The sequence below is a fragment of the Schistocerca serialis genome, chromosome 10 (genome assembly GCF_023864345.2).
Source record: "Schistocerca serialis cubense isolate TAMUIC-IGC-003099 chromosome 10, iqSchSeri2.2, whole genome shotgun sequence".
Lineage (NCBI taxonomy): Eukaryota > Metazoa > Arthropoda > Insecta > Orthoptera > Acrididae > Schistocerca > Schistocerca serialis.
The window spans coordinates 165,229,891-165,254,687 of NC_064647.1; the positions used below are offsets into that span (position 1 = coordinate 165,229,891).

General features: G+C 43.9%; 1 protein-coding gene and 1 non-coding gene across 2 annotated transcripts in view; both read right to left on the bottom strand.

Moving 5' to 3' along the window:
* LOC126425179 (lipase 3-like) overlaps positions 1-12,315 on the bottom strand; it is a 65,639-nt gene extending 53,324 nt beyond the window's left edge. The window contains exon 1 of the mRNA XM_050088133.1: positions 12,184-12,315. Within this exon, the coding sequence (XP_049944090.1) occupies positions 12,184-12,285 (102 nt within the window). The 5' untranslated portion in view covers positions 12,286-12,315. The remainder of the gene's footprint in view (positions 1-12,183) is intronic.
* A 12,081-nt stretch (positions 12,316-24,396) lies between these two features.
* Positions 24,397-24,471, bottom strand: Trnat-ugu (transfer RNA threonine (anticodon UGU)). Its single transcript has one exon. It is a non-coding gene; the product is annotated as a tRNA-Thr (tRNA).
* Positions 24,472-24,797: the final 326 nt, after the last annotated feature.

Genomic DNA, 24,797 nt, shown 5'->3' on the forward strand with positions numbered 1-24,797 from the left:
AGTAAGGATAGCAGAGGTAATCCACGAAAGTAGCGTTCAAAGTCTGTTAATTCTCGTCGTGCGGCCACAGTCACACTAATTATCTGATTACGCGACTCTACCGCCATCTGTATATGTGCATATCGCCATTCCAGAACTCTTGTCGCCTCAATGTATTTCAATAATACAAAGACTGAAACGTTTGTAAAGCTGCCCATAGACAGTCAGTAGTATTTTGCAATAGCTACACAGAGCATATCAATACTACCCAACCACAATATTATTGAAATTGGCCTCCAGTGGCCATTATCGGAAACGTGCGATAACAATACAGTAAACAAAAATCACATCAATTCTTTCTAGTCTCCTACGTACTGTGGAACTCTTAATGGCATCACGAGAAAGTTATCTGGTTGTTAAAACGGCAGAGCACATTCTGATGAGCTTCAGGTGCACAAGTAAACACATGAGCCGACCGAATCGTTGTCACATCTAGGTGTAGTAATATTATGATCCACTAATAGTAATCCCTTTCCTGAGCGGGAAGGCGTGCCGGTCCCCAGCACGAATCCGCCCGGCGGATTAGTGTCGAGGTCCAGTGTGCCAGCCAGCCTGTAGGTGGTTTATAAGATGGTTTTCCATCTACCTTGGCGAATGCTGCCTGGTTCCCCTTATTCCGCCTCAGTTACACTATGTCGGCGATTGCTGCGCAAATACTGTCTCCACGTACACATTCACCATAATTACTCTACCACGTAAACATTTGAGGTTACAGTCGTCTGGTATGAGACGTTCCCGGTCGGGGGACGGGACTCTACTGGTTGCCGAACCGCACAATAACCCTGGGTTCGGTGTGGGGAGGCGGAGGGGTGGGTGGACTGCTGTTGCCTGTTGTGGGGTTGTGAGCCACTGGGGGCTACGGCGGGACGAAGCCTCTCCGTCGTTTCTCGGTCCCCGGTTTAAATACACAAATAAACGATACAACAGTAATCCTTTGTCACATGTGGCACATACAGCACATATTAGGTTGGTGCTCAAGTGCATAGCGTTTTTCCATAATTTTAATAAACACAACAGACAGACATAGCAGAGATTTCACTGATCAATAAATATTTTCTCCTTCACCATTTACAACAGTCTGACAGTGCTAGGTTAACTTTTCGATTCCGCGACTGTCGAAACCGTGTGGTTTTAAAGCGAAGAATTCGACGAGGCATGTCTGGTACACATTTTCATCCAGAAAGGAGGTTCCCTGAAGGTTGTTTGATAGACAGCGCAAAAAGTGAAAATTTAAGGATGCAAGAGCAGGTTAATGAGGTGGGTGCGGAACGAATTCCCAACCCTACGTGTGTAGTGTTTTCTGTCACTCTAGCAAAATGCGGGTGGGCGTGACCGTGCAGTAGCGTCACTTCACGCAGCCTTCCTGGTCGTTCTCCTTGGACTACGTCTGCGAGGCGTCTCAGTTGTTCACAAAAAATATCAGCGTCCGCAGATCGTGCTCTAGTGGCTAGCATTGTTGCCTCTGGAACTCGGGGTCCCAGATTCGATTCTCGGCGAGGTTGTTGATTTTCTCTGTCTGAGTGTTTGTGTTGTCCTCATCGTTTCATCACCACGGTCATCATCATTTGTGACAGTTGCTAGATGGGACTGTGTAAATAATTGGACAGTGAAAAAATTGGGGCATTGTACAGACGCTGAAGACCATGCAGTTGAGCGCCCCACAAACCAAATATCATCAACATCATCATAAAATATCAGCAGTGATGCAATTCGTAGTACACGACACGGTCACTGTTCCAACAGATGCAGAACACTCTTTTGTGGATGTGCGAATGCCTTTGTACGAGGGATTGCTGATTTTTTTGGGCTCAGTCATTCCTTGTTTTTCCTTATGTTCGCATAAAACACCATTTGTCGTCACCAGTAACGATACAGGCTAAGAACGGTTGGTGTTGTTCGCAAACCATTTGATGTCGACCAAGCCGAGATGCACATATGGCCACCTGCTGATTTTCGTGATTTTGGCTTAGAGCATGTGGTACCCATACACTCAAATCTTGAACCTTCCCCATTGCATACAAATGTTGCACGATGGTGGAATTATCACCGTTCATCACATATGCCAGTTCTCGAGTATACTGAACTAGCTCATTGTGGATTAATGCCTTTAAACGTTCTTCAACAGACCCCGAAGGGTTACTAACGTCGGAATGATTTTCCTTAAAACGAGAAAACCATTTTCTTGCCTGCTCCCTCAATGACATTCACCCAAGACAAGACGCATATGTTTCTGGCTGCCTCCACTCCTGTCACCCCTTTACTGAACGCAAACATAAGAATATGTCGCAAATGTTTTTATTTCTCCACTTGGTGCTCCATTTTCTAGCGTCCACATCTCCACTCACCATTCCCAAATGACAAAATGACAACATGTATAAAAGCAACAGTGAACTACAAATAAAAAATGAGACTATAATTAAACCCTTTTTTTTTTGGTCATCAGTCTACTGACTGGTTTGATACGGCCCGCCACGAATTCCTTTCCTGTGCTATTATCTTCATCTCAGAGTAGCACTTGCAACCTACGTCCTCAATTATTTGCTTGACGTATTCCAATCTCTGTCTTCCTCTACAGTTTTTGCCCTCTACAGCTCCCTCTAGTACCATGGAAGTCATTCCCTCATGTCTTAGCAGATGTCCTATCATCCTGTCCCTTCTCCTTATCAGCGTTTTCCACATATTCCTTTCCTCCCCGATTCTGCGTAGAACCTCCTCATTCCTTACCTTATCAGTCCACCTAATTTTCAACATTCGTCTATACCACCACATCTCAAATGCTTTGATTCTCTTCTGTTCCGGTTTTCCCACAGTCCATGTTTCACTACCATATAAAGCTGTACTCCAGACGTACATCCTCAGAAATTTCTTCCTCAAATTAAGGCCGGTATTTGATATTAGTAGACTTCTCTTGGCCAGAAATGCCTTTTTTGTCATAGCGAGTCTGCTTTTGATGTCCTCCTTGCTCCGACCGTCATTGGTTATTCCTAGGTAGCAGAATTCCTTAACTTCATTGACTTCGTGACCATCAATCCTGATGTTAAGTTTCTCGCTGTTCTCATTTCTACTACTTCTCATTACCTTCGTCTTTCTCCGATTTACTCTCAAACCATACTGTGTATTCATTAGACTGTTCATTCCGTTCAGCAGATCATATTGTCTATGACCCGTCACTCCCTATAGCTTACCCCTACTTTTTTCAGAATCTCGAACAGCTTGCACCATTTTATATTGTCGAACGCTTTTGCCAGGTCGACAAATCCTATGAAAGTGTCTTGATTTTTCTTTAGCCTTGCTTCCATTATTAGCCGTAACGTCAGAATTGCCTCTCTCGTCCCTTTACTTTTCCTAAAGCCAAACTGATTCTCACCTAGCGCATTCTCAATTTTCTTTTCCATTCTTCTGTATATTATTCTTGTAAGCAGCTTCGATGCATGAGCTATTAAGGTGATTGTGCGATAATTATCGCACTTGTCAGCTCTTGCCGTCTTCGGAATTGTGTGGATGATGCTTTTCCGAAAGTCAGATGGTATATCGCCAGACTCATATATTCTACACACCAACGTGAATAGTCGTTTTGTTGCCACTTCCCCCAACGATTTTAGAAATTCTGATGGAATGTTATCTATCTCTTCTGCCTTATTTGACCGTAAGTCCTCTAAAGCTCTTTTAAATTCCGATTCTAATACTGGATCCCCTATCTCTTCTATATCTACTCCTGTTTCTTCTTCTATCACATCAGACAAATCTTCACCCTCATAGAGGCTTTCAGTGTATTCTTTCCACCTATCTGCTCTCTCCTCTGCATTTGACAGTGGAATTCCCGTTGCACTCTTAATGTTCCCACCGTTGCTTTTAATGTCACCAAAGGTTGTTTTGACTTTCCTGTATGCTGAGTCTGTCCTTCCGACAATCATATCTCTTTCGATGGCTTCAAATTTTTCCTGCAGCCATTTCGTCTTAGCTTCCCTGCACTTCCTATTTATTTCATTCCTCAGCGACTTGTGTCTCTGTATTCCTGATTTTCCCGGAACATGTTTGTACTTCCTCCTTTCATCAATCAACTGAAGTATTTCTTCTGTTACCCATGGTTTCTTCGCAGCTACCTTTTTTGTACCTATGTTTTCCTTCCCAACTTCTGTGATGGCCCTTTTTAGAGATGTCCATTCCTCTTCAACTGTACTGCCTACTGCGCTATTCCTTATTGCTGTATCTACAGCGTTAGAGAACTTCAAACGTATCTCGTCATTCCTTAGCACTTCCGTATCCCAATTCTTTGCGTATTGATTATTCCTGACTAATGTCTTGAACTTCAGCCTACTCTTCATCACTACTATATTGTGATCTGAGTCTATATCTGCTCCTGGGTACGCCTTACAATCCAGTATCTGATTTCGGAATCTCTGCTGACCATGATGTAATCTAATTGAAATCTTCCCGTATCTCCCGGCCTTTTCCAAGTATACCTCCTCCTCTTGTGATTCTTGAACAGGGTATTCGCTATTACTAGGTGAAACTTGCTACAGAACTCAATTAGTCTTTCTCCTCTTTCATTCCTAGTCCCAAGCCCATATTCTCTTGTAACCTTTTCTTCTACTCCTTCCCCTACAACTGCATTCCAGTCGCCCATGACTATTAGATTTTCGTCCCCCTTTACATACTGCATTACCCTTTCAATATCCTCATACACTTTCTCTATCTGTTCATCTTCAGCTTGCGACGTCGGCATGTATACCTGAACTATCGTTGTCGGTGTTGGTCTGCTGTCGATTCTGATTAGAACAACCCGGTCACTGAACTGTTCACAGTAACACATCCTCTGCCCTACCTTCCTATTCATAACGAATTCTACACCTGTTATACCATTTTCTGCTGCTGTTGATATTGTTGTTGTTGTTGTGGTCTGCAGTCCTGAGACTGGTTTGATGCAGCTCTCCATGCTACTCTATCCTGTGCAAGCTTCTTCATCTCCCAGTACTTACTGCAACCTACATCCTTCTGAATCTGCTTAGTGTATTCATCTCTTGGACTCCCTCTACGATTTTTACCCTCCACGCTGCCCTCCAATACTAAATTGGTGATCCCTTGATGCCTCAGAACATGTCCTACCAACCGATCCCTTCTTCTGGTCAAGTTGTGCCACAAACTTCTCTTCTCCCCAATCCTATTCAATACTTCCTCATTAGTTATGTGATCTACCCATCTAATCTTCAGCATTCTTCTGTAGCACCACATTTCGAAAGCTTCTATTCTCTTCTTGTCCAAACTATTTATCGTTCATGTTTCACTTCCATACATGGCTACACTCCATACGAATACTTTCAGAAATGACTTCCTGACACTTAAATCTATACTCGATGTTAACAAATTTCTCTTCTTCAGAAACGATTTCCTTGCCATTGCCAGCCTACATTTTATATCCTCTCTACTTCGACCATCATCAGTTATTTTGCTCCCCAAATAGCAAAACTCCTTTACTACTTTAAGTGTCTCATTTCCTAATCTAATTCCCTCAGCATCACCCGACTTAATTAGACTACATTCCATTATCCTTGTTTTGCTTTTGTTGATGTTCATCTTATATCCCCCTTTCAAGACACTGTCCATTCCATTCAACTGCTCTTCCAAGTCCTTTGCTGTCTCTGACAGAATTACAATGTCATCGGCGAACCTCAAAGTTTTTATTTCTTCTCCATGAATTTTAATACCTACTCCGAATTTTTCTTTTGTTTCCTTTACTGCTTGCTCAATATACAGATTGAACAACATCGGGGAGAGGCTACAACCCTGTCTCACTCCTTTCCCAACCACTGCTTCCCTTTCATGCCCCTCGACTCTTATAACTGCCATCTGGTTTCTGTACAAATTGTAAATAGCCTTTCGCTCCCTGTATTTTACCCCTGCCACCTTTAGAATTTGAAAGAGAGTATTCCAGTCAACATTGTCAAAAGCTTTCTCTAAGTCTACAAATGCTAGAAACGTAGGTTTGCCTTTCCTTAATCTTTCTTCTAAGATAAGTCGTAAGGTCAGTATTGCCTCACGTGTACCAGTGTTTCTACGGAATCCAAACTGATCTTCCCCGAGGTTGGCTTCTACTAGTTTTTCCATTCGTCTGTAAAGAATTCGTGTTAGTATTTTGCAGCTGTGACTTATTAAGCTGATAGTTCGGTAATTTTCACATCTGTCAACACCTGCTTTCTTTGGGATTGGAATTATTATATTCTTCTTGAAGTCTGAGGGTATTTCGCCTGTTTCATACATCTTGCTCACCAGATGGTAGAGTTTTGTCAGGACTGGCTCTCCCACGGCCGTCAGTAGTTCCAATGGAATATTGTCTACTCCGGGGGCCTTGTTTCGACTCAGGTCTTTCAGTGCTCTGTCAAACTCTTCACGCAGTATCATATCTCCCATTTCATCTTCATCTACATCCTCTTCCATTTCCATAATATTGTCCTCAAGTACATCGCCCTTGTATAGACCCTCTATATACTCCTTCCACCTTTCTGCTTTCCCTTCTTTGCTTAGAACTGGGTTTCCATCTGAGCTCTTGATATTCATACAAGTCGTTCTCTTATCTCCAAAGGTCTCTTTAATTTTCCTGTAGGCGGTATCTATCTTACCCCTAGTGAGATAGGCCTCTACATCCTTACATTTGTCCTCTAGCCATCCCTGCTTAGCCATTTTGCACTTCCTGTCGATCTCATTTTTGAGACGTTTGTATTCCTTTTTGCCTGTTTCACTTACTGCATTTTTATATTTTCTCCTTTCATCAATTGTTGATATTACCCGATACTTATCTGACCAGAAATCCTTGTCTCCCTTCCACTTCACTTCACTGACCCCTATTATATCTAGATTGAGCATTTGCATTTCCCTTTTCAGATTTTCTAGTTTCCCTACCACGTTCAAGCTTCTGACATTCCACGCCCTGACTCGTAGAACGTTATCCTTTCGTTGATTATTCAATCTTTTTCTCATGGTAACCTCCCACTTGTCAGTCCCCTCCCAGAGATCCGAATGGGGGACTATTCCGGAATCTTTTGCCAATGGAGAGATCATCATGACACTTCTTCATTTACAGGCCACATGTCCTGTGGATACACGTTACGTGTCTTTAATGCAGTGGTTTCCATTGCCTTCTGCATCCTCATGTCGTTGATCATTGCTGATTCTTCCGCCTTTAGGGGCAATTTCCCACCCCTAGGACAATAGAGTGCCCTGAACCTCTATCCGCTCCTCCGCCCTCTTTGAAAAGGCCGTTGGCAGAATGAGGCTGACTTCTTATGCTTGAAGTCTTCGGCCGCCAATGCTGATTATTTCTCAAAATTTAGGCAGTGGCGGGGATCGAACCCGGGACCGAAGGCGTTTTGATTGTGAATCAAAGATGCTACACCTCGACCAGGCCGGACCTTTTTAAGCCCATAGCGAATGGAATATCAAGATGCTAAGCGAAAGCTCTACGAACTTTTGCACCGATCTAGTACACCGTATAACCTAGTGTGCCTGGTAATTGTACCAGGCGCCAGGTGCCAACATACCACCGCACCTAAACTCTGGAGGCACTGCACAGGGATGTCACATTTCGAGACCTCCTCCCAGGTTAGCGCAACTAAAGGGGCCTTTACTACACAAGCTGCTATATCTTCTCCTTTTATCGCTCTTGTTAAACCAAAATTCTTTTCCGTTATAATTTCCTACGTGGAGTATCATGCATTCCTGCCATTTATGCAAGGACAGAGGACAAAAGATCTCCACGTGACCCAACTTTCAAGTAGTTCTGCATGAGCAACGGAACCAGCGGCTTCAGCTGCGTAGTTGGGTCGAGGAGAACACAACAAGTGCCATCAATCCATTACCCAGAAACTTCGATCGATGGAAAAAGGGCCGAAATAAGAGAAAACGTGACTCCGTTTATCGTAGATACTCCGCCGTTTCTGAGAAAATGGCCGTCAAAGTTTTCGACGTAATATGGAAGTCGCTTTGCGTGCGGTAAGCTCAGCCTCGATCGTCGCATAGTAACTACCGTCCGGGCCTCTCACTTTTCTGTCCCTTGTTCGAATCCCGACAGTTGTTATTTAATTTATCTAGCCATTTCTGTAGAAAAATAGGGAATACAAGGGCATTATATTGATTTAAAAAGTAGAACAAGTTTTCACAATAAGTGTCATACATTTAATACACTGAAGAGCCGAAGAAACTGGTACAGCTGCCTAATATCGTGCAGGGCCCCCGCGAGCACGCAGAAGTGCCGCAACACGACGTGGCATGGACTTGACTAATGTCTGATGTAGTGCTGGAGGGAATATACATGACGAATCGCGCGGGTCTGGCCTTAAATCCGTAAGAGTACGGGAAGGTGGAGATCACTTATTAACAGCACGTTGCTAGGCATCCCAGATATGATCAATAATATCCGGGGAGTTTGGTGGCCAGTGGAAGTGTTTAAACTCAGAAGAGTGCTCCTGGAACCACTGAATAGCAATTCTGGACGTGTGGGGTGTCGCATTGTCCTGCTGGAATTTTCCAAGTCCGTCGGAATGCATAATGGACATGAATGAATGCAGGTGATCAGACAGGATACTTACGCAAGTGTCACGTGTCAGAGTCGTGTCTGGACGTATCAGGGGTCCCATATCACTCCAACTACACACACCCCACACCATTACAGAACCTGCACCAGCTTGAACAGTCCCCTGCTGACATGCAGGGTCCATGGATTCATGAGGTTGTCTCCATACCCGTACACGTCCATCGGCTTTGAAACGACTCGTCTGACCAGGCAACATGATTCCAGTCATCAAAAGTCCAGTCTCGGTGTTGACGGGCCCAGGCGAGGCGTAAAGCTTTGTGTCGTGCAGTCATCAAGGCTACACATATCGATGATGCATTGTTGAATGGTTGGCACGTTGATACTTGTCGATAGTCCAGCACTGAAATCTGCAAAAGTTTGCCGAAGGGTTGCACTTCTCTGACGTTGAACAATTCTCTTCAGTCGTAGTTAACCCGTTCTGCAGGGTCTCTTTCCGACCACAGCGATGTCGGAGATTTGATGTTTCTCCGGATTGCTCATATTCATGGTACACCAGTGAAATGGCCGAACGGGAAAATCCCCACTTCATTGCTACCACGGAGATGCTGTGTCCAATCGCTCGTGACGGAGATGCTGTGTCCAATCGCTCGTGCGGCGATTCACTTAAGTCCTGATAACCTGCCATTGTAGCAGCAGTAAACGATGTAAGAGCTGAGCCAGATACTTGTCTTACATAAGCGTTGCCGGCCGCAGCGACGTGCTCTGCCCGTTTACATATCTCCGTATTTGAATACGCATGCCTATACTAGTTTCTTTGGCGCTTCAGTGCATATGTGTGTATATTTTCAGGGATTACAATGTTTTGTTCTTACATTCCATTCTTACATCTCTTAATTCTTATATTTTATTCTTATGATTATTCTTCAGAAAAATTTGGTGCATTTCCTTGGATTATACCGCCGGTAGAAACGTTCGAAACATATAAATTCCGAACACAATGGGCATCGCGCGAAGGCAGCTTTGCCGCAGCGACATTTCTTCACGTGGACTCTTTGGAAAGAAAAGTCGTTAACATTACTGAAGATTTCATGCCTTAGCAATAATTTCGCGGAAAAACCACATAACCGAACACTTTTCAGAAAACTGTCGCTTGCAATTGATTATGAACGAAAATATACTATAGGAATTTCACCGATAACAAGTGCAAACAAATTTTATATTCATTTATTGTCTCTTTTTATTTGATTCACCCTTCATGGAACTAGTAGGCGAATAAGGACATTATTTCAATATACACTGGAAAAAATTCACGTTGTAATCTTCTACAGTCATGAGTAGATACATTATGTGATCAAAAGTATCCGGACACCTGACTCAAAAGTTCGTGGCGCCCTCCATCGGTATTGCTGGAATTCAATAAGGTGTTGGCCCGCCCTTTGCCTTGATGATAGCTTCCACTCTCGCAAGCATACGTTCAGTCAGGTGGTGAAACGTTTCTTGCGGAACGACAGCCCATTCTTCACGGAGTGGCGTACTGAGGTGAGGTATCCACGACGGTCGGTGAGGCCTGGCACGAAATCGGCGTTCCAAAACGTCCCAAATGTGTTCTATAGGATTCTGGTCCGGACTCTGTGCAGGCCAGTCCATTACAGGGATGTTATTGTTGCGTAATCACTCCGGCACAGACTGTGCAACATGAACAGGTGCTCTATCGTGATGAAAGATGCAATCGCCATCCCCGAGTTGCTCTTCAACAATGGGAAGTATGAAGGTGCTTTAAAGATCAATGTAGGAGTGTGGTGTGATAGTGCCACGCAAAACAATAAGGAGTGCAAGCCCCCTCCATGAAAACCACGACCACACCATAACACCACGACCTCCGAATTTTACTGTTGGCACTACACACGCTGGCAGATGACGTTCACCGGGCATTCGCCATACCCACACGGTGCCATCGGATCGCCACATTGGGTAGCATTGTTCGTCGCTGCACACAACGTTTTTCCACTGTTCAATCGTCCAATTTTTACGCTCCTTACACCAAGCGAGGCGTCGTTTGGCGTTTACCAGCGTGATGTATGGCTTATGAGCAGCCGCTTGCCTATTAAAATTTTCACCTACCGCCTGTCATAGTACTTGCAGTGGAATGTGATGCATTTCGGAATTTCTATGTGATGGTCTGGATAGATGTCTGCCTATTACATATTAAGACCCTTTTCAATTGTCGGCGGTTTTTTTCAGTCAACAGATGAGGTCAGCCTGTACGCTTTAGTGATGTACGTGTCCCTTCACGTTTCCACTTCATTATTACATGGGAAGCAGTGGAGGTAGAGAGGTTTAGGAATGTGCAAATCTCGCATACAGACCTGTAGCACAAGAGAAACCCAATCACCTGACGACATTCGAAGTCCGTGAGTTCCGTGCAGCGCCCGATTCTGCTCTCTCACGATGTCTAATGACTACTGAGATCGCTGATGTGGAGTATCTGACAGTAAAATGCAACTAATACGAAAAATGTATGTTTTTGGGGGTGTCGAGATACTTCTTATCACACAGTGTAAATGGAAAACAAAAAGAATTATCTGGTTTCGAACACTGGGCGCAAAAGTGTTAAGCCGCCACTCTAAGCTTTGTGGTACCACCTCGGTTGAACTGCTTACTCTCTAAAAGGCACATAAAGCATCAACTATGACTGTCGTTTTCCCAACAACGATCGAATATCTACAGATTAGTCGAAACACGTGTTCGCTGATTTTGACACCTCTTCCACTGAGCTAAGTTTCTGGGATATGACAGTTGCCGTGTTCTCCTCGTGATTAGAGAACCACGGCCCACGTGTTAGGTGGAGGACCCTAGTAGTCTAGCATGAAATTAAAAAATAAAAAAAAAAAAATAAAACGAGAATATTGTTAAAACTTCCTGGCAGATTAAAACTGTGTGCCCGACCGAGACTCGAACTCGGGACCTTTGCCTTTCGCGGGCAAGTGCTCTACCAACTGAGCTACCGAAGCACGACTCACGCCCCGTCCTCACAGCTTTACTTCTGGCAGTACCTCGTCTCCTACCTTCCAAACTTTACAGAAGCTCTCCTGCGAACCTTGCAGAACTAGCACTCCTGAAAGAAAGGATATTGCGGAGACATGGCTTAGCCACAGCCTGGGGGATGTTTCCAGAATGAGATTTTCACTCTGCAGCGGAGTGTGCGCTGATATGAAACTTCCTGGCAGATTAAAACTGTGTGCCCGACCGAGACTCGAACTCGGGACCTTTGCCTTTCGCGGGCAAGTGCTCTACCAAGCTGTGAGTACCGGGCGTGAGTCGTGCTTCGGTAGCTCAGTTGGTAGAGCACTTGCCCGCGAAAGGCAAAGGTGCCGAGTTCGAGTCTCGGTCGGGCACACAGTTTTAATCTGCCAGGAAGTTTCATATCAGCGCACACTCCGCTGCAGAGTGAAAATCTCATTCTGGAGAATATTGTTGACCGCCTAGATATCTAGATATCGATTTGTGGACTATTCTTTAAGAACCCTGTTTGTATCTGCGGATACTGCATACAACAAAGAAAAGGAGACCGGACGGTATAAATATATGTGCAAAGAGGCGAGAGGGGAGAGACTCACGGTGTCGAGACGGATGTCCTCGTCGATGTTCAGCGGGGTGGCCGCCACGGTGGCCGCCAGAAGCGACAGCGCTAGTGTCGCGGTCGCCAGAGCTGCAGCCATCGTCTGCCGCTCAAAGTCAGCCGCCAGAAAATTACCGCGACGAGTGCGCAGTTGTCGTCGCCAACGGCCCGCTTTAAGTAGTGCGCTCTGCTTTATCTGGCGCTAGCCCGTGATCGACCCCTCTCGAGATGAATAGCTGTTTGTTTTTCTCCTGGCGCAAGCTGGTCGATGTTATCTGTGGCGCCCACTAAGATAGCATCTCAACAGTTTGCTCCCTTCCCCCCTCCCCCCCTCCCCATTCGCGCCTCTCGAGCTCTTCACGCACTATCGGTGATAGCACGCACTTCAAACTATTTGTAAACTGCGTAAGGTAACTAAGTCTCGCTGCCATGTGATACAAGACTGCTCACGATAACCAAATAAAAAGAATACAAGAGCGTGGTTTTTTCCCATTCGGTGAAATTACAACCTATGGTGTCAACATTAAGGGTGCAATGGAAACCCACCCACACAGCCATGAAATAAAACCCACCCACCTCCCCAGGGGTCGTAACCCCTGCAACCCACACAAGAGAAAGATGCTTCAGTAGCTGATAAGATATTTTTTTAGGATAAGGATCTTTATTAGGAATGGTAATATACAGTAATGTCACCTTGCACTTTAATATAATTTGCTAACACACCATCAATCTTGGCCCAAACATTAAGCCTTTCATTAGCATTAACACGTCTCCTGTTTCTTGTATACAATGAAAATGGTTTATCAGTATGTACCACACCTGTACCATAATTCCTATCACCTTGCACACCAATCGAAAAGGTACGATAGGAAATAATGTCTCTGTCATAGTACGATTCCAGTCCTTGTAATGCTTTATCACTACCTCGTACTATAGCAAGTGTTAACCATGAATTACCAGGTACAAGTTCAGTCGTAGTACAAGAAAAATTAATCTTGCATCCAACAAATGTAATAGGACCAGTCAGTAGCTCTTCTTGAGAAACATTATTAGGAACAAAACTGAAAGTGTCCACTGTCTTGTACACTGGAAGTCTGTGTGAGTCTGCCTTATTCTGCTGTGTAAGGCGTGTGACCTTGAAGCGGACTTAGCCGCTGAGCGAGGCAGCCGCGCAACACGGGCCCTAGTATTACTAGGCCCATGTTGCTGGAAAATCAAACTGCGGGTTGCGCAATCGGGACTGATAACGCGCTCTGGCGCTGCGCGCACGGTGGGGGGGTGGGGGGGGGGGGGCGGAAGTACATCCTGTTCTGAGGTAGCAGCAGACTCAGTCGACTCGAGGCAGCCGCACGAAGCACACAGCCATGCCGTACAGGAGGAGAATGTATAGAAGAAGGAGCAGACTTCCAGTGTACAAGACAGTGGACACTTTCAGTTTTGTTCTTAATAATGTTTCTCAAGAAGAGCTACTGACTGGTCCTATTACATTTGTTGGATGCAAGATTAATTTTTCTTGTACTACGACTGAACTTGTACCTGGTAATTCATGGTTAACACTTGCTATAGTACGAGGTAGTGATAAAGCATTACAAGGACTGGAATCATACTATGACAGAGACATTATTTCCTATCGTACCTGCAGAGAGCAGAGCGGGTAGATGGAAGGAGAGCGCTGATTATTTCTAGATTTCGGACATGTCCAGAAGAACAGACACCACGAGGAATCCACAGCTGTGATTCACATTATGTAAACTGAAGGTGGAGGGATTGATGATGATGATGTTTGTTTTGTGTGGCGCTCAATTGCGCGGTCATCAGCGCCCGAACCAAATGCCAATTTTTGCACAGTCCATTTTCTTTTCACAATCCAATCTAGTCACTCTCACAAATGATGATGATGAAATAATGACATCACAAATACCCAGTCCCCGGGCAGAGAAACTCCCCAACCCGGCCGGAAATCGACCCCAGGACCCCGTGATGCAGACGCAGCAACGCTAGCCCCTAGACGAGCTGCGGACAAGGTGGAAGGGGGAGAAAGGAAAGGAAAGGAACTAATGATATCAGCTGCATTGGGACTTTATGCAGAATCAGCAGCGATGGGTGAAAATGTGTGCTGGATCATCACTCGAACACGGGACCTCCTGCTTACTAAGCGGTTTTAACCACTGCGCTGTCCGTACACAGCGTGTACCACAAATGCGCGGAATATCCCGGGGCGCCTCTCGGCCGACGCACATTCCCACCAAGTGCCCCTACCCACAGTCCCTGTCCACATACCCCATGTTCGCTAATTTTAGATTCCCACTGGAGGTCAACCTGGCAAGGAGATAAAGGACCAGTGTCACTTGTACCCCATCTCCATAAGATACTGGAGCGGATGATTCTCAACCGGGTGGCAGAAACTATAGATGGAAAGCTCATAAAGGAACAAGCCGGATTCAGACCAGGAAGACCTTGTTGTGGGCAAATACTTAATCTGACGCAACATATAGAAGATGGGTTTGAAAAAAAATTAATAACTGGAGCAACTTTTATAGATCTTACTGCTGCATACGACACGGTAAACCACAGAAAGCTATTGCGCAGATTATATAACCTCACAGGGGACTGTAGGTTGAGGATGGTTATTGATAGTCTTCTGCAGAATCGAAGATTTTATGTCTCCCTAAATGGTAAGAACAGTAGATGGCGACTGCAGAAGAATGGCTTACCACAAGGAAGTGTACTCTCTCCCATCCTTTATAATGTGTACACTAATGACCAACCTATACCTCAAGATGAAGACTGTTCGTATATGCTGATGACACAGCTGTGGTGGTCCAGGGGTCCAATTTTGATGCAACATCTGGAAATCTCTCTAGAGCGCTTAAAGAACTGGTTCAATACTGCGACACCAATCACCTAAAGCCAAAACCTGACAAAATCCAAGTATGTGCTTTCCATCTGCGCAATAGAGATGCTGGAGTTGAGCACATGGCAAGGTAAGAAGCTAATGCACTGTCCAACACCTAAATACCTTGGGGTTGTACTTGACAGAACGCTTTCCTTCAAGCAACATTGCCAAAACACCAAGGCTTAAGTTTACCCCAGGAATAACATCATCCGCAGGCACACAAACTATGAATGGGGAGCTCAACCACCAGTACTGAGAACATCAGCACTTGCTCTGTGTGTTTCTGCAGCAGACTATGCAGTGCCAGTATGGGAAGCATCTGCACATGCTAAACAGGTCGATGTAAGTGTAAATGAGACAATGCGAATTGTTACAGGCTGTCTCAGACCCACACCAACGGGTAATTTGTACCTACTTGCTGGAATTGCCCCATCCAAGATCAGAAGGCAGGTGGCAGCAGACGCTGAGAGAACAAAGAAAGAAACAGATTCTCGACACCCACTGAATGGTCACGTCACTCAGGCTCGTAGGCTTAAGTCTAGAAATAGCTTTATTGCAAGAACCAAGATCCTTGACGGTTCACAGGAAGATAATAGAGTCCGTAAATGGGGGAATGAACAAACCGCACTGCAGATAATACCAAAAGAGCAAATGGCACCTGGAAACAAACTTCCTTATACAGTGTGGAGAACACTAAATAGGCTGAGGGCTGGTGTACCCAGATGCAAAACTAATCTGTGCAAGTGGGGACTGATGACTAGCGTTCTTTGCGGATGCGGAGAGGTACAAGACGAGGCACATCTGCTCATGTGCCGACTACTGCCGGGGCCCTGCAGTTTTAGTGACCTGCTACAAGCCAACGACAAAGCCGTAGCGGTGGCTAACTATTGGAAAAATAAAATTTGATCTGGGCACGGAAAAGTAAAAGTAAAGTAACTGGAGGTCGACCGTAAATGTGCATGCGCTCTGAAGGTTGTCGATTCATTACTCATCGAGGCGAATCAGTCACATGAATGTGTGATGTCTGTACTTTCAGACACGACCCCCAGCTGAAATCTAGAATTAGCGAGCAATTTACGTAACAGTTCGTAGTGACTAAAGGGAAGTCTATCGTGTAGAAAGTTATATCTGGCGTTCCCCAAGAAAGTGTTATATGCCCTGTTCTATACCTAGTCTAAAAGGGGCAATCAAAAGTTTCCGTCCGAAGGCCGTACAGTCGAGAATCGGTATGACAATCAGGCAAAATTTCCATGAGCTCTCAGGCAATCATTCTACCGACGCACCAGCTTGAAGATTCCCCTTTGGTAAACCACCATGTCCTGATGTGAAATGCGAGCAGAAGTTCATAACTGCTTGCTGCCCATTTTCGTCCGACAGGAGTCATCGCCTCCTCAAGGACTTTTTTTAGGGACCGAAGAAATGATAATCGCGTGGATACCGTTCTCCAGTGATTGGGACACAAGATTCCTAGAAGTCAATTAGCAAAGGGACCTGGTAATGAGATAACAGAGTCAGCATCACCTTTCCAGCTGGCCCTTAAACTTCTTGGGACGAGGCGACGTTCTATGACACCATTAACCCATACACATTCTCCAGTCTCCAACTGATGTGTACCGGTCTTTGTCCTTGTCTAGCCAAGAAAAGAACATCACGTGGATCCTGTTTGGATGCATTCAGTAATAACGTTGCCACAGTTCACGGTTGCAAATTTACCTCACGCACGTCGGAAAGACACGAATGCCACACTAATCCCTTACCTAGGTGTCGGTGCTTATAAACCTGCATCGGAGTCGCGCTACGTTGTATATACACTGCACCAACGCCCTCTAATAGAAACTTTTAGATCGCCCTGTAGTAGAACACCCTTCTCTAGCATTACCTTTCTTTAATACCAGGAATATTTTCGAATTTATTATAGGTGAACATTATCTCAACGGTTTAACTCAAAGAATTTCATATGATTTTCTATTCAATGCATTATATTTCAGGCTAAAATGTATAAAGAGAAATTAATTTGTTACATTTGATATTTACTAGCTCTGTTTGTATAGCTAAAATTATTCTTCTTTTAGGAATATTTTAAATTACGAAATATACGGAATACTTAAAATTTATATTATTAATTGCACAATCTAACGCTAATTATTAAATCTATTTCTGAATTCATTTACCAGGTAATGCTGTAATTTGCTGATGATTCCTCTTTTGTCAAGAAAGTTTGTAAACTCTTTTGTTTTGTAAACTCTTTGGAATGTGCTACTACCGCAGAATGCATTAGCAGTAGTGGGCATGCCTCATGGAAATGGTCGCATTTTTGACTTTGGCAATAATAATGTAATGTTTGATTTTATGAAAATGAAGATCGTGAAGTCAGTATGATATAGAAGAATCGAATAAAATTTAAAAAAGTGTCATAGAAACAGAAAGTACTTCATCCATTATTATGTCACCTGGAACCCAGAAATCAAAATTTCAGCCTCAAGAATCTACCCCTAGATGTACTGCAGCCAACAACGAGAAAATGAAGATAGGAAAACTTTTTTTCGATATCTTGCTACCCTCGTAGCTATGGAAGCTAATGAAGAGACAAAAAATTTATTAGCGATGTGTGGGAGGGTAAGATTACAGGCCGTTATGCAGGATGTTTCAGAAGGATGAACATATTCTGGACGGTAATAATTACGAAACATTGGACGTGCCGTGAGGTGAATGTGTGTTGTTTCAATGAGCGTAACCCAGAGTTTCAGAAAATTGTCTCTGAACGTCGGTCAATGCACCTTCTCAGTTTTAAGTCAGTAAGAAGTAAGATGGCGTTCGCTCGGCAGAAGGTGTCTTCTGTGCTACAGTTTGCAAAGAGTGAGCCAGTGATTTCGGTCTAGCCTGCTCTCCGTCGGCGTTTAGGCATTGATCCGTCAGCAACAGAGAAGTTCGTCATTGATATCACCAATCTGAAGAGACAGGATGCTTGTGCAAACGTCGACCTCGCACTTTTGATGGTATGGTGGATAGAATTCGGCAAACGTCTGAGCGGTCTCCACGCAAGTCTACTCGCCACACAACAACACGAGTGTCTGATGAGTGTTAAAGCGTCAATTTGTGTTTGAACCATACAGACTACTAGTGCAAGCTCTTCGGGTTACTGATGAAAGGAAACGGGTTGACTCCAGCAATGCTCTGCGTCAGAACATGGAAGATGGTACATTTCTTACCACGGTTAATTTTCAGTGACGAAGCAACATTACATGTTAGCGGTTAAAGTAACCAGAGGCAATGTGCGCATATGGGGACTCCAAAACCCTCATGACGTTATCGAGCACGAAAGAGACTCACATAAAGTGAACGTTTGTTGTGCCATTTCTCGTGAAAAAGTGTACCTCCTTTTTCAGGTAAACATAGTGACTAGAATAAGCTGTCTTCAAATGCTGCTCAACTGGTTTTATCCACAACCTGAGGGGAACTCTGATGATTTCATTTTCCAACAGGATACAGCATGACCACAGTGTCACAACAACGTACATCAGATTCTCACTGACACTCTGCCTCAACGCTGGATAGGACGCAACGGACCTCGAGACACTGTCCTGCTTTCTTGGCCATCTCCCTTTCACCTTGTGACATAGAAGAAGTGAAGAACAGAATAACAGCCGCCACTAACTTCTGTAAAAGGAGATATATTGAGTAAAGTTCATGGCGAATTTAGCTATCATCTAGATCTTGTCCGTGCTGCTGGTAGTGGACACACAGACCATTTGTAATAATACACCTAAGACTTTGAGATTTTGTGAGTATTTTGCAATCGATCCCATGTTTGTAGTACGTTTAAATCAATAAATATATAGTTTTGAAATCACATCATTCTTTCCGGAACACTCCGTGTTGTTGTTGTTGTTGTGGTCTTCAGTGCTGAGACTGGTTTGATGCAGCTCTCCATGCTACTCTATCCTGTGCAAGCTTCTTCATCTCCCAGTACTTACTGCAACCTACATCCTTCTGAATCTGCTTAGTGAATTCATCTCTTGGCCTCCCTCTACGATTTTTACCCTCCACGCTGCCCTCCAATGCTAAATTTGTGGTCCCTTGATGCCTCAGAACATGTCCTACCAACCGATCCCTTCTTCTCGTCAAGTTGTGCCACAAACTTGTCCTCTCCCCAATCCTATTCAATACCTCCTCATTAGTTATGTGATCTACTCATACAATCATCATCATTCTTCTGTATCACCACGTTTCGAAAGCTTATATTCTCTTCTTGTCCAAACTATTTATATTTCTCTTCTTCAGAAACGCTTTCCTTGCCCTTGCCAGTCTACATTTTATATCCCCTTTACTTCGACCATCATCAGTTATTTTGCTCCACAAATAAAAGAACTCCTTTACTACTTTAAGTGTCTCATTTCCTAATCTAATTCGCTCAGCATCACCCGACTTAATTCGACTACATTCCGTATACACTCCGTATACAAACGAATTAGAAGACCATCTGCCAACCGTCTTAGGCTCTTTACAGATAATGATGTTGTTTAAAGGTAAAGTTCCGCGTTCAGGCCCCAAATCGGGTCAGTTCGGTCCGACCAGTCACCGTGTCATCCTGTGACTGGATGCGGTATGGAGGGGCATGTGAGTCGTTGTCGGGTTTCTTGAGCTTGGAAACTCTGCTGGTCGGTCGAACAGCTCCTCAATTGGCCCCATGAGGTTGAGCGCGGCCCGTTCCAGTCGTTCCACCAGGGAAAAATCCATGACTGTACCGAGAATCGAACCTGGATCCTTCGCATGACAGTCATGATCACTCATCCACGGAGGCGGGCTTGCTGCTGTTTAACCTCAGTAAAGTCATCACAAGATCGATTCCAAATGTAAGATGATTTACATCTACATCTGCATCTACATTTATACTCCGCAAGCCACCCAACTGTGTGTGACGGAGGGCACTTTACGTGCCACTGTCATTACCTCCCTTTCCTGTTCCAGTCGCGTATGGTTCGCGGGAAGAACGACTGTCTGAAAGCCTCCGTGCGCGCTCTAATCTCTCTAATTTTACATTCGTGATCTCCTCAGGAGGTATAAGTAGGGGGAAGCAATATATTCGATACCTCATCCAGAAACGCACCCTCTCGAAACCTGGCGAGCAAGCTACACCGCGATGCACAGCGCCTCTCTTGCAGAGTCTGCCACTTGAGTTTGCTAAACATCTCCGTAACGCTATCGCGCTTACCAAATAATCCTGTGACGAAACGCGCCGCTCTTCTTTGGATCTTCTCTATCTCCTCCGTCAACCCGATCTGGTACGGATCCCACACTGATGAACAGTACTCAAGTATAGGTCGAACGAGTGTTTTGTAAGCCACCTCCTTTGTTGATGGACTACATTTTCTAAGGACTCTCCCAGTGAATCTCAACCTGGTACTCGCCTTACCAACAATTAATTTTATATGATCATTCCACTTCAAATAGTTCCGCATGCATACTCCAAGATATTTTACAGAAGTAACTGCTACCAGTGTTTGTTCCGCTATCATATAATCATACAATAAAGGATCCTTCTTTCTATGTATATATATTGTGGAAAGCAATGGTCCCATAACACTCCCCTGTGGCACGCCAGAGGTTACTTTAACGTCTGTAGACGTCTCTCCATTGATTTAGAAAGAAGTCAGTCGGTCCCAAAAGTGGCAACTGACTTTAAACAACTGGAGGGTCTCTACGTGAGCCTCTTCATGTTGTTGATAATTCTTTCGGGTTATATGGCCGTGGTCCATGGAATTCTTCTATTCCTAACGTTTCGTCCTATACTACATTGGACATCCTCAGAGGTATGGCTGTTCAAACTCATTTAAATCTTGATAACCTGCCATTATAGCAGTAGTAACCGACCTAACAACTGCGCCAGACACTTGTTGTCTTACATAGGCGTTGCCGACCGCAGCGTCGTATTCTGCCTGTTTACATACCTCTGTATTTGAATACGCATGCCTATACTGATTTCTTTGGCGCTTCAGTGTATGTCCATCTTTCAACTCGGTCAGGAAAAACATTAATCAAACGAAAAGTACTGTCGTTTTAGTACCATCTGATTTGTTTCTTCCGTACCCTGTTAAGAGATTTATCGAATTATCTATCTAGATCCTACTAAAAGGAACTATTTACGAGGCTGACTGCAACTGCTTCTGCTCTGCTTGCGCCCATACTGAAATTTCTGGTGGAAACCAATCTTAACCGACTTTTAGTCACAGCTGGCACATTCTCAAAGTAATGACACACGCGGCAGCATTTTCTCATTTTCCTTTTATTAATCTACCCCTTTATACTCCTTTGTCATGGGTTTTCATGTAAGTTCGATTAGGAAAGATAGGAGTGCGTATCCAGATTATCATGTATCAACCATCAGATCTACACGATACAATGGCACACTTCTTTGCGATAGGATGGTTGTGTCTGCAAACATTTATCAAGTGCAAAAGGCAAAGAACTGTGTAGAATAGTACGAGGATATGAGAGGGATTCGACAGATCTCTCTAAGTGTTATAGTCCCTCTGCTGTTTATATTATATACATGTAAATGATTTAGGAAAAAGCCTGAGCCATCTTAAACCGTTTCTAGATGATGCTATCATTTACCGTCTAATAAAGTCATCAGAAATTAAAAACCAGTGTGGCAAAATGATTTAGACAAGGTATGTGCATGGTGCGAAAACTGTCAATTACCTATAAATATTTTCTACTGTCGCGGAAGAGGGAAGAGAGCGTCACAGATATGATACGAGACTTGGGGTGGCAATAGTTAAAACAAAGGTGTTTTTCGTGGCGGGAAGATCTTTTCACAAAATTTTAATCTCCAACCCACTGCTCTGAATGCAAGACTATTTTGTTGACAGCCACCTACACAGGAAGAAATGATCGTTGTAATAAAATAAGAGAAATCAGAGTTCATACAGGAAGATTTTAGTGTTCGTTTCTCCCTGGATGCTGTTGAAATATGGGTCGGTAGATAAGTAGAGTGAAAATGGTCCGATGAACGTTCTGCCAGGCACTTAAGTGTGCCTTGCAAAGTAGTCTTGTAGATGTAGACGCAGATCTAGCAAAGCCTTGAATTTTGCTTGCTCAGGTTCCACTTCACGCACTTCTTGGCATGATATAACAGTGTGTTAACAGCCAATCCTTTCCGTAGTCGTACTCGTACAAAGATAATGGGACACAACCTCTACGAGCTCACAAATAATAATAATATTTAGTTTATGTCTGTTTCATATTCTGTTGCAATAATCTGACTTTTTGTAAACAAATTTTTACAAAATGAAATAATTATTGTGAAACATTTTATTCGTAATAAAAAACGCTAACTAAAAACGTCATATGCATAATCGTTATTTACACAATGTTAACTTAAAAAAGTCGAAATTGATTTGTCAGAATTTTGCGTACGAAAATGATAGATTGAATTTATCGATATTGCTCCGCTACGTGAAATGAAGAGACCGATACCCGTTTAGGCGAACTCGCGGACCTCAGGACAAGGCATTCAGCGGCTTCTTCCTTTTTCCTCGGTTGAATAAACCATTGCGTGGCGGAAATTCCAGAGTGAGAACGACTCGAGTTTCATGGTGGAACGTTCCCTACACAGCCAAAATGCAGACTTCAACAACAAAGCTCTCCCCTGTGTCATCTACCATTTCGAAAAATTTGTCCCTTTGAAAGGCGACTATGTAGAGGAGGACCAACACCTTCACCATGTTGCCTGATTTTTTCGAAGTGTTAATAAAACATCATCAGTAATTGTCAAAAATGGTTCAAATGGCTCTGAGCACTATGGGACTTAACTTCTGAGGTCATCAGTCCCCTAGAACTTAGAACTACTTAAACCTAACTAACCTAAGGACATCACACACATCCATGCCAGAGGCAGTATTCGGACCTACGACCGTAGCGGTCGCGCGGTTCCAGACTGTAGCACCTAGAACCGCTCGGCTATCCCGACCGGCAAAATTGTCAAAAGTTTGTATAACTGAAGACCAAATTCAACAGTGGAAAATAAAGGGTGGAGTGTAACAATATTATGAAAACGATAGTTGCTTTTCACTACAAAGCGGAGATGCTGAGTCGCAGATAGGCAGAACAAAAACACTCTCATGAAGTCAGCTTTCGGCCAAAAAGGTCTTCGTCGGCGATAGACAACACACGCGCACGCACACACACTCACACACACACACACACACACACACACACTAGCACATACTGATGCAAACGTAATTCACACACACACACACACACACACACCGACACACGCCAACGCAGCTCACACACATATGACCACAGTCTCTGGCTGCTGAGGCCACAGTATGATCATGTGTGTGTGCGTGTGTGTGTATGTGTGTGTGTGTGTGTGTGTGTGTGTGTGTGTGTGTTGTCTATTTTCGACGAAGGCCTTGTTCGCCAGAAGCTCACTTTCTGAGAGTCTGTTTGTTGTGCCTATCTGCAATTCAACATCTCCGCTGTATAGTGAGTAACAACTACCCTTTTCATAATACCGAACACCAAATCGTTGGGAGAAGACAATTGATTAAAACTTCATCCATCTATTTCTATCGAATAGCCGAAGATGATAGTCATACTGTACACTAACTTGGTCATCATTCACACCAATTAAGTTATATGTTGACGTTAGTTCAACTAACTTCATCCACTATCTCTCTCTCTCTCTCTCTTTCTTTCTCAGTGCCGCATGATTCCTTTGAAAGATGTACTAACTTTCGAATCGTGCATCATTCATCGTGGCCAAAGGGCAACAGAGAAGTCCCTAATTTAAACTTAGTTTTGTTACCTAATTACTCCCAAACCTACAAAACAATAACTTTGCTCCTCTAAATGAAAACTGCTGTTGTGCTTCCAGATAACTGAACAGATCCACTTGAAAATGAAAAGAACTGTATTGATGTCTTTACATCCGTGGTAAATAAGGCAATCAGATCACAGTGGCAATTATTTTACGAGGCTCTTCTCACTAATCGATACCTTGAGATCAGATTACCGATACACTGCGAGTGGCAGAAGACACTTCACATGTTTTTTAGGGTGTGACGTGTGCCTGCTGTGTTTATTATTTATATAGTTCAACCACAGCTGTACAAAACATAAAGACATCTAAGAACTCAATTGTACTTTTCTGTTGTGTCGCCAGTATTCTGACTGGTTTGAGCGGCCCGCCACGAATTCCTTTCCTCTCCTGTGCCAATCTCTTCCTCTCAGAATGAAATGGTAATTAAGTCAAGACCCTAAGCTGTTGACAGGCGTTGATGTACATCACCGGGACTTGAAAATTTGTGCTTCGACCGGGACTCGAACCCGGGATCTCCTGCTTACATGGCAGACGCTCTATCCATCTGAGCCACCGAGGGCAGAGAAGATAGTGCGACTGCAAGGATTTATCCGTTTCGACATGCCCGAAAGAACAGATACCATTTTCATACATCTTCTTCCCAGAGTCTCACTTACACACACCATCTTCAATCATTAGTTGAACACATTCGGAGCTCTCAAATTCCCTACATTTTTACTCTCTATGGCTCGTTCAAGTACCAAGGAAGTTATTCCCTGACGTCCTACCATCCTCCGCTTTCTTCTTGTCAGTATTTCCCATATGTTCTTTTCTTTGCCATGTCTGCGGGGAATCTCCTCGTTCCTTATGTTAGCAATTAACCTAATTTCTACATCTACATCTACAT